Genomic DNA, 14,754 nt, shown 5'->3' on the forward strand with positions numbered 1-14,754 from the left:
TGACGGCGGCAAAAATGAAGAAAAAAAAAAATATACCATCGTTTTTGCTGTCGACCGTCAATATGACTATAGCTGCCTTGCTAGCTCCGGGACTTGACACATTCTCGACAATCACACGGCGCGCGCAGAAGACCCCTCATATTCAGGATGCCAGCATGGAGAAACAGTGAGCGTCAACAGTTGACAGCACGGATACCTCCAACCAGTTTCTCGATAAATCTTAGCGCTATCGATCTGCTAGCCGACGGCTTCCTTCCTCTTTAGCAACCTGATCAAATTTATTCATCGACTCATAAATATTGGATTGCCGGTGGAAAATGCCACTAGGTCGCAAGAATGAGCAGCGAGGGCTGGCGATTTACGGCAATGACGACCGTTTGGAAACTACTTCCTTCTTTCAAGAAGAATTACAAAGGGTTTCGCGAAGAACTGTTTGAGTTCATAGTCAAGGAACAGAAGACGGGGCTTGTTCGACATGTTTAATGGTTATCGATGTCATCACCGTTCTTCTCGAGCTGCGACAGCTGATTAGAACTCGAAAGACGATTTATTCGCTTGGAATGACGATATAGTAATAAGTGTATTGATCTTCCTTCCCTTTAAAACTGTGAGCTTTGTTTTAGCTCTCATCTGGTATGCTCGCGGCAGCCTGTTGTCCACTCCCCTTCCTTGTCGATGGCCTTGCTCTCATTGTGAATTTCGATCGAAAGACTGGACCAGCTCTTTTCAGCAGCAGTTTTACTAAATCCGAAGAGTTCACCCTCAGTTTAACTTGGGTCATGGTACATGGGGGTTCGAGCGGCACCTAAAATCCAAAATGGGGCCATGTTCTCAAGTTCTTCGCAGCGCATTGGTACTGATGCTAATTTAGCTCGCTGGAGCTGATATCAGTCGGTTGACCAAACTACTTAATACAGACTAGAGACAATTCTCCTATGGATCCAGGCAAGGGCCCACGTCTTAGAGTAAGCCGGTATGGAGAAGTGATCCTCTGACTTTCTAGATCTTCTCTTTCAGACTAAGTCATTCATCTCACAACTTCAGAATCCGACAACACCTTGAGAAAGCCAATCCACATGGACCTCTTTCGGGGTCCTGCCAGCATCAAAACTCTTTTTCGTATTTTCTCTTCGCTCTTTTCAAAAACTTACTAGTTTCACAGAAAATATCGCCAATCTATAAGCCTAGGTAGCTCGAATCCGATTACGTGACCTCTTAAGATGCCACATATAGCTTTCAGGAGCATTTTCAAGAGAACTAGAATCCACAACGGGTTGAAACAGGCTACAAGTTGGCTATCATCTCGATGTTCTGCAGCATTTCTGTAGACCCTAAGATTAGGCGGAATGCAACCACAACAAACACTATGTCCAATTGATTGACTGAGCTGCCCCAAAATCCTTGTCTTCGTTGTAGTCAAAGATCGTGGGTTTTCAAGCTTGCATGAAACAGTGAAAATATCTCATATGAGCAGGCCAATTTCTCGCCGACTTGCATGTCACTATACCAGCCTCGAGAAGTAGAGAGATCTCGAACAATAAGTATGTGGATAAAGCATCAAAGTAAAAAGTTCCACTGGGAATCTTCTATCTAGATATGTCGCTTTATGAAACTTCAAAGGTATAACCCGGCCCAGTGCAAGTATGAGCTCTGTTACTTCCAAGTCAGCTATAAAGAGGTGACAGAACATCTACTCGCACTATAGCATCTACAGCGGATATAGAAGGCACCTGAAATTTGGAGCGTTCCCAAAGCCAAGACAAAAGCGACTATCCTGCCTATGCGACCTTGAAGCGAAAATACTGAACCAAGACAGCAGGACTCATGCTGGTTCTAGGCAAGCTCCACATATTCGCTTCCCTTGAAACCTGATGTACGTCTTTTAGTCAAGGTAGGTATTAAGTGCTCGCCATCCTACAGATCCATCACCAGCATGAGAGCTAATAGCTTTAGAACAAACAGTTCATAAATAATGCCTTTAACTCTCGTCCGCTTCAAAAATCGGCCAAAGAACCGCCATAGATGTGTGGTAAGAAAATAGTCGATGTCCACGTCCTATGTTGGATTGGTCCTTGGGTGAGAATATCAAGAATAAACACCTCATTAATATGTTTAGCGAAGCGGTGCTGCCAGGCCGGCCATCTTCTTTGGTCCACTTGTCGCGTCGAGGAATTGTGCTGGCAATTCTGATTGCCTTTTCCAGACCCAGTTAAATGACTAAATCATGATATTCGGAAAGAAGCTCATACGCCATATATCAGAGGGCGAGCTAGCTAAACTAATTCGAAGGTACGCTTCCCACACTTCCTAATATCTTTGGTTTATACTGACAGAACGTACTCAGTCTATCCTCGAGGGTGCATGCCGCTTCAAACGCACATTTCGTTCCTTGATATTCCAGCACATGTGTATGTTTAAGCGTCATTTCAAGACTCCAGCTTACCTTGGTATCTGTTCCATGCTATTAATGGCAGGCTATAAGCCCAAAAATGGGACGTGTGAATCATGAGCAGAAGATCGTCGTCAAGGTGATTTAGCCATGAAGCTTAAAGCAGATGGCAAGAAACATGTGTAATTAAGGTGTTTCGTGATGATAGCTAATAATTTAGATGTCTCTATCGACTCGTCTATAGGTGTATCGATTAGTTAAGAACCAAGAACCTGATTATCATTCAACTTGTACCTTGTGAGCCATTACAGTCTCCGTACACTTTTTGCGACATACTTCCTCAATCACACGACAAACTCCACATTGGTATCCTCTGATACTTCCATCCATCATCCATCCTGCTTCCGTGCGTCATTTTTATGGAAGTCTGTGAACTCCAACATGGCAGATCTAAGTTGAAAAACAAAAATTAGCAAATGGAGTTCTTTGATGGAGCTCTTGTTTGAAACACTTCCGGGGAAAATTGCCAAGAAACTGCCCAAATAGGCGCATTCAACTTTGTGTAGTTGATCAATTCTTGATCAAATCTCCTTCCCTAATTATAAAACTCTTGATAATGAGACGATGTTATCAGTATGAAAATGCCTAGAACAGAATAAAGGAGCAGGCCTGCGATACCCAATTTGCAAGCCTTTTCTTACAAATGTTTTGAAGAGCAAATATTGAATTGGAAATTTCATAGGAAACTTTCAAGAGAACTTCACTTACCCATGAATGTCAAAATTTACACCAAAATTTTGACTTTTGTACACAATTTTTGTTGTTTTCTTGATTTCCCTGCTTCCAGATGGGGGATGGAAATCACTCTATTCTGAAACAAACAAACAAACAAGAAAGTTTGGAAGCAGACACGCCAGATTCACAATTTAATCTCACTTTGCCTCTTTAAGTATGTTAGCCGAAGAGGCTCGAGCACATTCATGCAGTTTTTCAACTCAAAATAAACCAAATCTGAACACTTTACATCTTTCATTCAACAATCCTATTCTCTATGAACAATTGTGTAGATAACTATTCTTGGGTACAATTGGAGTCTCTTGAGTCTTCTTCAAAGTCTCGATAGAGACAACTTTATCACATACAGTATGAAGAAGCAAACTGAAAAATTTGTCTGTCTTCACATCACTTTCATTCACTGGTGACTATTCTTGGGATCGATTCATGGGAGATGGATTCTAATGTATCAAGCATGAATAACGGCTCAATATTCTTGCTTCATCCTCATTTATACCATAAAGAAAGCCTATTTTATAATCTACAGGATTTTCACAGGTGGTACGATTGCCACACTCGATAACCTCGAAAGTTATCCCGGGGAAGTCGAGCCATCAAAATACACTAATTTATGCGCTAAGGCTTCTCATTCTGGCTAGAAATACTGATCGATCTCAACACATCAAGAAGCCTTTTTCCCCCTACTCACTGATGCGCCCCCACAGACTGAATGAGTGAACTTGGCCTCTGCACATGAGAGCCAGCGAGATAGGCAATTCTTGCGCTTGCAGCATTGGATACGGGCACTGGCAAGCTGCGATAATATTGGAAACATTGAAAAAACGAGACATCTGTCTGCCATTAAAGAAACTATGAGGCAAAGAGAAGTTCCTGTGAGCCGACTCATCACTAAATGACCTTGAGTATTCGGATACAGCCTAATCTGGACATATGAAATGTATCTAAAGGATTTATGAAGATTTGATGGCCAGCACTGGGCCAACCTGAATTCGTGGGAGTGTCCTAATTACCACAATCTACCGGCTCCACCCCTTAAATCCACCTTCTTCATATTCGAATCTGTGGATTGGCTACTACTAAACTTCGGAATCTTGGTCACAAACAGAGTGGAATAGTAGACCCTCTCTTCGCTTCCGAGTCTTAGTGTTCTTGGTATCAGACCTTTAGTGCAGATAACGATTAGTCTCTTCAATAACTTGGCTCTTCATGGCTGTTCATATGCATTCCTCGGTTGAGTCACAATATTTATACGTTTAATTTCAATGATTATGGTTAATTACAACCTGAATGCTAACTTTATTGCACCTCTTTACTATTGTCATATAAAGTAGGCTTTACCCGTGCACATTTCATTCTCACTAAGTAAACCTGAAATCATCACCTAGCTATCTGCATATCTTTCCAATGAAATCATGTGCAATCTCTCATTCTAATAATTTTCAACCCCGAACTCACGCATATACGACTGGCCATCTTATTCAATACCAATCATTCTCCCCTTTCTTTTTTTATCTTTTGCAAAATAACTCCACCATGAATCAACCAATCATAACCTATCTCATTGAACCTCTCCACCAATCAACCCCTTAACTACCCAACCTCGTAAGGATAAATGCAAGTAATAAACGCCATTTTGTTCCACGTGGTGGCTTTGCTAACATCATTTATTATTTTTCTATTCTCGGCTTGTTTGCATTTGTGACACCTCAAACTTTTGGGCTTCTTGTATTCTTACAATAGCGAATGTAGGGAAAGGTGTAACGTTCACTGTGGGCTGATTTTAGGAGACAGAATAATTCGCTTGTTACATCAGTCTACATCAGTCAGTCCAATGATATACTCATCACTCATCATCTCCATGATGTCTCTCCCTATATATCGCAACCAGACATACATCCCTTCCGCCCACTTCCTTTTGCTACTTCCCGTATCGCAAAGCGCCAGTGGCATTTCATTTATACCTTCTACTTGATTCCTTCCAGCCACTTTTCCAGCACGCTAATCTCTCACACAAAACAAACGAATGGAAGGATGCAGAGTTGTGACGCCATAAGCCACCCTAATGATTTTGATAAAAATCCTCCCGCACTACAGTAGCAAGTCATCACCGATTAATGAAAAGAATCTTGATAGGATGTCGACAAAAGTTGAAGAAACCCTACCATTTCCCACCCCCACAACTAATCGGTACATGTGCGAAATAAACATCATGCGATAAAGCATTGTCCATTTCGTACACAAGTTACCACATGTCATTATCGCAACTGCCGAAACTATAATTAATCTGTTAGTTAGATATGCGAGCTGTGTGTTTTGTATGGATGTTATACGATTGCCTCCTCACATGTGCACTATCGTAATTAGTTATCATTACCACCTTACCACACCACACCACACCATATCAAATACAACATTGCGCTCATACCTTACACTACACCATGGTGTCATACTGATACAATACAATACAACACAATACAAGGAATGTATCTGCACAGCATAACACTACATAACACTACATCACATCGCGCACGAGGTCTTTCCTTGAGCCTCCACCGCACCCCGACTTTAATTTATTTTGGGCAGAAATGTAGAGTGAGATTTTAATACCGACGTGAGGTTACTCGGCAAGGCAGATAGATGAACGCATGATTATCTCATGCAGTTCTATATGTTGTGTGGGCAGGGGATGAACAGGTAGGTGGCTGGATATTCTCGGTGAACAGCGGTGCGAAAGTGCTGTTTTTATAACTAGATTGGTTAAGTTTATATGATTTAGACCTACAGTCTAGCTTCTTCGATGGATATTATCCGTTTGGGGAGCACCAGACTAATCACTCTATATTATGCGTTGATGGAGAAATGATCTAGCGATATATTAACTGATTAGCTACTATTTTATTATTCATGTTACAATCTCCTTCCAGTAAATAATACTCAAACCCAACCCTGAGAAACTCCATCATCAATCACCGTGAAACGATAAAGTCGACTTCACTTCACTCCATCTCCTCATCCATCCATCTAAGAAATGCCCTGCCGTTTTCAAACCACACCTACCAATACTACCATAAGTCAGATCGGCTTTCTCACTTCAATCACTCCGATCCCGATTCACTTTGCGTCATCCCATTCCCGTTCCCATATCATTGTCCCTTCCCGTTTTCCTTCCCGTCCTATTCTCCTCCCACCTCTCCATCACAATCCCTACCCATCCAAAATCTAATCAAATAATAGAATTGAAAACACAACATCAGATGAACCTCCCCTTTAACTAACTGACACTACAAGATTTGGATATAGATATATGCTTACATAGATATATGCACCAGTACACTTCAATAAGCATGCATGCACATACACAGGTATAGATAGGTACAGATACTGAAATTGATGAATGTAGCGAGCAACTAATTAACTAATTAACTAACCAACTAACCCACTGACTGAGTAAACAACAAAATAATACTTCAACACCCCCATCCCCATACTCAAATACACGTCCGCATACACATCCACATACATGCACACCATAAACCATGCAAGCCATCACAATATCACCACTGTTGCCTATATCTGTCGTGTATTTATACACAAGATACGTACCAAATTTCACCTCACGAGAGCTAGTTAATAGGGCAGACTGCATACCGGTAGGCTAAGGTACGAGTATAGGGCTGAGTCGGTTGCTAGTGGTGCTTTTAGTAATTTTGATAAAGATGGATTTTTAGGATTTTTAGGATTTTGCTAGTCTATTTGATTTTTAATATATTACATCATGCGCTAGCGTACGCTAATATACTGGATAAATTTCAATATTAGTAGGAGTTCTCACTCCCAAGTATCCTCCCTATATTATAAAAAATGTTTTTGATGACTCGATATTGTGCAACATTCTTTCCGTTGACCTATTCCGCGCCTGTACGCCGATCTTATTCAGTTTCCTTCTTTATCCCATCCTAGTATCTTGTATCCTTTCCCATCTTGTAGTTCCGTAGCAGCCTCATGATACAATATTATTTGAGCCTCAATTATTCCTCCATACCCGATCCATACCCAAGCCGATCTCATGGAATCATAAACCACCCAATACGAAGTTCCAAAGGCGTCACCACACTCGTCGTGTTCCAGCACAACCTATCTTGTCCAAACCCAGATCCAGTGCGCCCACGTCTTGAAATTCTCCATACTAATTCCCTGGTCCGGAAACTCCAATCTTCCCTTTCTCTTCTCACTCGCAGCTTGAATTGTATTCCGTAAATCATTTGATCTTTCCGGACCCCAATTTCGTATTTTTAGTCCATGTTTATTGATTTTATAGCCTATGATTAGAAGAATAAACACTGGAACCTACCCTGTGTTAGTCCAACAAAGTCAATAGGAGAGCCAAGGAAGCCAAAACGTACGGACACGTAACTCGCAACGAACCTTCTGGCATCAAAAGGTCTTTCAAGAAATGCAGAAACACCGTTAAAAGTAACGAGAATAATGCATGCAGTCATGCCATAAAACCCTTTAAGCCATTGACCATGCGATTTGTATGGGTAACGTGGATGATCGCGGTTATAATGCGCCGCTTGCCTCTCAGATGCATTTCCATACAGTTTTGTATCCTCGAGTCTGTTATTTGTGGCGTTAGTGGGCTGCATGAATGAAACACTAACGGTTGGGGAAAGGCAAGAGAAAAAAGAAAATTGAGACATACGTCCGGAAAAATCCGAGATAAGTAGCACAAATCGTGGCGTAGACGATAAGAATCGACGAAGTGCAATTTGAAGCCAATTCACTTAGTCGCTATTATTTCCTGTTAGTTTCAGCGTATTGCGATAAACGGATCGGTGTATATACTCACAATCGCAGTTGTGCCAGTTCTACCCATGAAAGCCACTAGAGCCATAGCAGCCGTTGCTAATACCGCTCTGATTGGAACACCTGATCGAGTTTGCCTCAATCTCCTTGCAATAAATTCTGGTCCAGCCTGATCCTGTAAAGCCAAAGTATGTAAGACTCTCGATGCCACATACATAGAATTGATAGCACAAGTAAAGGATGCAAAAGCGAAGATGGCGTTGAAGAAATGGGCCATTGCTGGCAATCCCGCTTCGACGACTGCAATAACAAAAATTGAGTGTGCGCCAACCGATTGTCCCTTTCCATTGATGAAAGGATGAGTGTATGGCACTATAAAAGATGCTGTGATCATGGCCATAGTATAGAGAGTAACGATACGGATGGAGATCTTTCTTGCGGCCATTTTCATACTCTCAGCATTAGCAAGCGATTTTGATTCTGCCGCAGTTGCTGCTACAATATCCATTCCAGTATATGAGAAGATAACATTAATGATAGTTGTCCTGTAGAAATAGTCAGCTACCTATAAGCGCTGGAGATCGTGATTCGACATACCACATCCCAAGGAATGAGCCAGCAGGACCTTCAATCTTTCGCTGCAGGTTTCCTGTTTCATCTCGAACGGAGTAGGCGTGGTTGAAGAATCCCCACGGATGACACCAATCTGAACATATCAAATCAGTAAAGCAACAAAGTACTTCACGGTGAAGGATCCTCACATTTAGAGTTCGGGGGTGATGTGTAATAAGCATCAGAGCTAGCTATCGGGGTGTCAGCACAGAATAGTCAGTTAAAGAATGATGTACGTACGTTGCTTAGTGTCAAGAATAAGCATCAAAACAATGACCATCGTGATGAAAATGATCTTGATGCAACCGAAAGCATACTCTAGTTCTCCGAAATACTGTGATTTTATTAGTAGTGGTAATGATCGGTGGTCGCTGCTGGATACTCACTTTGACAGGAAACATATTGATAGCAGTAACAATTATTAGGAACAATCCAATCCAAACAGCAGGGTCGACACTCTCTCCAATTGTCCAAGCTAGAAATGTTCTTCCATCATCATAATGAAATCCAAGAGTTCCGGAAACCGCAACTAGTTCTTCTGCGGCAGTGACAGCCCACGCGAACCTTCTGATCGTCAATATTCTGTCTCGATCTAAATCATGATTGAAATTACGTACCAATACATCCACCCAACGGCAAACCCAACGCCGCGATCTAAGAATCTTCGAGGGAACTCCACAACTGGGGCATTGACAGGCATAAGAGCGGTCATTTCACCTAAGCAAGATATAACAGACGAAACCACTGTTCCCATAATAATGTACGCCATGACGGCGCCGCCTGGTCCGGCTCCGGCAAGGGATCGACCACTACCAAGAAAAAGCCCATTTCCAATTGTGCTGTAGCCATACTCTGTTATTTATATGCTTGAGTACAATTTGATTTTGAGAAACGTACCCAGAAAATGCTATCATCTAGCATGCGATATACGCCGTTAGCCATTGTTTCTGCCAAAAACAAGCTCAGCCATAGCTCAGCAACTCACGTTAATGTGCCGTTCACCAAGTGTTCTCCTAATGATAATTAGTGGTCGCAAAGATTGAATAGTACAGGTTGGCGCACCACAAACTCTCCCCTCGGCGTTCCCGACGGTCTTCAGGGTAATTGGGCTCTGCATCTGGACTTGTCCGACTTCGAGTTTGATCGATATCGAACTCGAATATTTGCGGTGGAATCACCGCTTCAGGTTTTTCATGATCCATCGTAACAATGTTGCAGTCGAAGTTTCGAGTGAAAAATATTATGACAATTCGCGCAAAGTAGGTCGAAGGAATCAGGGTCGCCCTGAATCGTATATATCTGCACTGCCTTGATGCAGACAATCCTCCGCATTATTTAGCCCCTGTACGGGCGGAAGGTCTAATGTAACCACATAGAAGGGACGACTAATTACATCGCACAAAGCTGATGCCTACATACAGGGACCCCCGCATCCGCCGCTCTTTTGGGTAGTACTTTGTTTTAACCTCGTGACAAAACATACTCCTACAATATGGTTACAATATATGAAACAGAATAACTAGGAATCTCAAACAGGAAGAAAATACCGATTTCGAACCAACCGGCCCAAAACAGAAAATAAAGTTTTAGAACAAGATAGATCCCGAAAACCTTAATGTCAGATTTATTTTCGAAGCTGGTTCTTTCGTCTGGAATTTCCACAAGGGGAACCAAGTCTGTGCTATCCTTGTGGACTCTCAACCAGCATTTTCATTGATCCTTAAAGTGGGTTACATTGCATATCATAAACCCGATACCGGTTGGGGTTTTCAGCCCTCTGGGTGGCTAGATAGTAAATCATCCAATGGTGTACAGGAGATACGAATAGACGAAACGGTCTGTATCCGTAGCTGAGATTGGATGACCTTCCAGATTGGATCAAGTAAAAGAGACAAATCTGGGCCAAGTCTCCCTGAACAAGGGTACTTTTTGAGAAAAATCCCATCCAAAGACCTTGCTTGAACGTTCTCTTGAAGTGACAGCGGCGCCACCACCCATTTCCATCCCTCATGGTACCCTAGCTAATACTGTAAACGGTCGCGGGTTGTGGTCGTCAGGAAACAAGCCCAATACGATCCGATCGAGTTGATGATCTTCGCCCTTCATGGTCCATGTTGACACGCATCATACTTATGATATACTCTCCAAGCTTGCCATTATTGCGGCACCAAATTGAGGGAGTCGGCCCACGTGGCGACCAGACTGCTTCGAATCGTTGAAGCTACTACGTGGAGTGAGAGCTCATGCCATCAACACACCATGCCGACTCCAGCCTCGGCCGCATCACCACAATTTACACGTCTAGCAAACATTTGGAAACTATTGTCCCTACGCAGCGACGTCGATAATATAATATTGGAACTGGTGGGGCAGTTTTCTCTCGAAAAAGTATATTCTGATGGCGATAAGGAAACCTATCAAAATCTGGTGATAACTCTATTTGCTCAACTCAACGCCATTTTTTATATTCAACGTCTTTCTATTCCATCTGCGAAGCTTCAAAAAGATGGATGGCATTTCGGATTCCTGGCTAGCTGGGAGGTAACTCTGCGAATGATCGAATTTGTCTTGCACATAGTTATCGAAGGTCGAGAGAGTTTATGGGAGTCGCGACGATTGAGAGACAAGTACTTGGCCGAGCTGTTATTATCTGCGCTGCGTGTCCTCCAGCTATTACCACAACCACAATCCGACGGACAATATCAATCGAAAATCGAAATGCAAAGAAAGATTCGTCGAGATAGATTCGGGCGCATTCATCGTTCACTGGAACATGTGTTTGATAGTTATCCAGGGCCGAAATCATTTTTGTTGTTGGTTTGCAAAGAAATAACTGAATCATTGCGGGGTTCCGAGCCTAACCCACTAGCTTTACCCTCTAAATTAAGGGATGAACTACCAAATTTAGCAGAAGAATTGGTAAGAGCCACTATATTAACGTCTTACGTATGGGGCTCCGCTGGGCCTGAGCTTTCTCCGTACCCTTCCAGAACCTTTTAATCAAGATCTATGAATCTAAACTAACTGACATTCTTTTTCATCTACAGTATCCATTGAACGATTGTTTCTCGACAAAATATGTATCTACTCTTATACTTGCAGATGGTTCAGGAGGAGGAGGAGGAGGAGGTAGTGCGGGAGGTGGATGGCTCGCACAGTTCCTTGCACTTCGAGACATTACTCAATTCGTCGTCGCAGCTTCGATTCAATATACGATGAATGGAGAAACTCGCGATGCATATCTTCCAGCAGCATCAGAACGAACGAGGAATGCAGTTCTACGAGCGATTGAGAATATGCGGATACCGACACGATTCTCTAAAGAAGATTTGGTCGGTACCTTTACTGATCAATATCGAATCGTCCTTCCAGATACACCAGACTTGAGGAGACAGTCGATGCAGATAGAAATAGATGATAAGGAATTGGATGCAATAGATGCACTATGTCTACGACTTAATGATCGCCAAATCATAAGTCGTGTGAGTGATAGGGAGATGATGCATACTATATCTGAGATAACGAAAAGGATTCTTGCTCTTGATGATCCAAGCCGGCATGCCAAATCGTCAAGACCGAGAATATATACGCTCAATTGCTCCAAATGTCATTTAGCCGGTGCCTCACAGATGAGATACCTAGAGAATCTGAAATTTCCGGTACGCCAAGTATTTTACTAGAATTAATTTCTGACACAATCATATGGAACGGTTCCGAGCAATAGTCTGAATGTGGACTGACGCGAATGGAATAGCATGCTGACGATGATCTCTATGCTCAGTTGGAAAACCCAGATATAAATGAGGTTAGACTACCCTCACAGACAAAATGCGTTCAATGCGAAGAACCAGTTACAATAATGCGTGAGATGGCGCTTGCAAGGCAAGTTTGGGATCTTCTTGAGCCATTTGAATCTCATGCAGATGCTATGCATTTGGAACGACATGTTCCAACATACTTCCAGCTTCCACCGCCGAAAATGGATGGAGCAGTCCCTTATCATCCAGCTTACGGTAATTCAAGTGCAAGCAATATGAAGATGCGCACATATGATACTGAACCACCTTCACCCTTTCACAACAAGACAACTTTCATCTCTGCAGCTGCTCAAGATCGGTCCAGGTCTCTGCCTCATACTATGCCGTCTCAAGTATCGCCTACTGTTGGTACTTTCAGCCAAAGATTAGACACCCCCCTTACCCTACCTTCTTCCTCTTCTGATTTGGTATCACTGGATGGTTCGAGGTCAGGTGAAACCTCGAGAATACCAGAGCTTCGGAAGAATTCTACTACTACAGACGAGACACCATTTTCTCCAGATTCCGTTGGCAATACTTCACCAAATGATCATACCCCTTATGGAATGAACTCTGATGGCGGAACTTATTTTGTGAACCGACCAACAATTGGCCAGAGTCATTCTGATAGAAAAAAGTCAAAAGGTGGATCCAAATGGACATCGGTCTTCACTGGAACGCGAAAGGAGTCTGTTCCAGGACAGTCCATCGAAACTACATCACTCTCTTCATCAGCACTGGAGGCTCAAAGACTAGATGAAATAAATTTAGAAAGCTTAGTTCGAGTACCTAGAAAGACGTCGAAAAGCAAAAGCGCTAAAGCAATCAACATCTCTTTGTCGCAAAACTCAACGAATGGTCTATTCTGGACTCAATCCTTAATACAAATTTGGGACATGGGAGCATCCCCTCCCGCGATGACCCGTGTATTCCCAACAGAGAGTAGCTGTTATAAGGCATCTGTAACCAAAATGTATTTAGCTTATATAATTGGCACCCGAGATCCAAAGCTTACAGTATGTTCTTTCAAAAAATAGCACTTTCCTGACAATCTATCTATTTTCTAACAATAGGCTAGCTTAGAATAGTCAATTTACAAACATCAGCTCCGGTTGTAGAGTATCCTTTACCCCCAAATCTTTGGGCAAGCAGCATAGCTATTTCCCCTAACGAAAGCACAGTCGTAGTAGGATTTACAAACGCGACAGTCTATTTTTTCAAGACCACCCAATCATCCGAACCCAGAGAAGATCGCCTTCATAGTCGCATACATAACGAATGCGAAGACTGTCCGGAGGTAGAAACCCTCTCCTACTCAGACGATGGAATGCATCTTCTGGCCAGTACCCGAAGTGTCAAAAGCGGAGCAATCCAAATATATTTTTGGATGACTCCAATGCAATCGTCACAAGAACTAATCTCTTGTAGATATCATGTTCCATTACATGAGTCAGAAGACAGAGGCCTCTCGTCAGCTATTTTCCGCTCAAGAACAGGTATCGAAGAAGTTTTGGTGTGTATAACAACTTGGACACAATCCGGTGTTCCAGTCCTCGTTCATCCTAAAACAGGTCAAAAAACGGATATCAGAACCGCGCCTAATCGATCTGGAAAGTTGGGAAGTCGTATCCAATGCGCCAGTTTCTCTCCGTCCGGAAAAGAACTGGCTATGGTTAACGAAAAGGGGCATTTATACTTGATTTCCGCTTTAAATTCCAGTCCGTTAGATATTAGAAAGATAGCGGTTTCAAGAGAACTTACTATCAAATCTGATTCATTCGCGATGGCGTTTATGTCATTGCCAGATGAGGAGGCCGCGATTGTTATGGCATGGATTGACCCTTCGAAGGCGGAGAGGGGAGTGGTTAGGAAAATTCCTTTGACTAGTGTGAGTGTTCTTTTTCGTTGCTTTTCCTCGAGATATTTCGGGCAGTTCACCCACTACATCACCTTGAGCCCCTGTGATTTTTCATTTGCACTCCCAAGATTGTATGATACTAAAACATAACAGAACGATACAACTACTACGTCACCCATCCTCCACAAATCAGAAGTCAACTCTGCAACTTCTGCACCCAATACATATATGTCGGGTGCAATAAATGAATTACCGGGAGACTCAATACCAACTGAAATGGTGGCTGATGAAGAGCCGATCACAAAATATAGGATGATGGGATTTGTAAAGTTCCCGAGGAAATAGAGAGAGGGGACAAAGTAGATTCTGGAATGATTCGAATGAGGGAACATAAGAAGTGGTAATAAGAAATGACAGAAAATAAAAGAGGAGAACGAGAAATGCAACTGTTCTGATGGAAAGTATGAAGTGGAACCTCAGTGGATGAGCAGAGCTTG

General features: G+C 42.5%; 2 protein-coding genes across 2 annotated transcripts; one reads left to right on the forward strand and one right to left on the reverse strand.

Moving 5' to 3' along the window:
• Positions 1–6,906: 6,906 nt before the first annotated feature.
• Positions 6,907–10,154, reverse strand: EAF01_003886 (uncharacterized protein). Its single transcript, XM_038912140.1, has 12 exons — positions 9,665–10,154; positions 9,588–9,615; positions 9,500–9,516; positions 9,220–9,441; positions 8,989–9,166; positions 8,843–8,936; positions 8,752–8,793; positions 8,588–8,696; positions 8,034–8,535; positions 7,887–7,975; positions 7,588–7,801; positions 6,907–7,531 (listed from the first exon to the last, which is right to left on the reverse strand). Exons 1-12 carry the CDS (start codon positions 9,802–9,804, stop codon positions 7,319–7,321), a joined length of 1,848 nt encoding a protein of 615 aa, XP_038771824.1. The 5' UTR covers positions 9,805–10,154; the 3' UTR covers positions 6,907–7,318.
• Positions 10,155–10,861: 707 nt separating this feature from the next.
• EAF01_003887 (uncharacterized protein) lies at positions 10,862–14,602 on the forward strand (the record flags this gene model as incomplete). The annotated part of the gene is made up of 5 exons (XM_038912141.1): positions 10,862–11,521; positions 11,650–12,261; positions 12,357–13,415; positions 13,478–14,287; positions 14,411–14,602. The coding sequence occupies 5 exons, from the start codon at positions 10,862–10,864 to the stop codon at positions 14,600–14,602; spliced, it is 3,333 nt and encodes a 1,110-aa protein (XP_038771825.1).
• Positions 14,603–14,754: the final 152 nt, after the last annotated feature.

Source organism: Botrytis porri (genome assembly GCF_014898465.1).
Source record: "Botrytis porri strain MUCL 3234 chromosome Unknown BPOR_005, whole genome shotgun sequence".
Lineage (NCBI taxonomy): Eukaryota > Fungi > Ascomycota > Leotiomycetes > Helotiales > Sclerotiniaceae > Botrytis > Botrytis porri.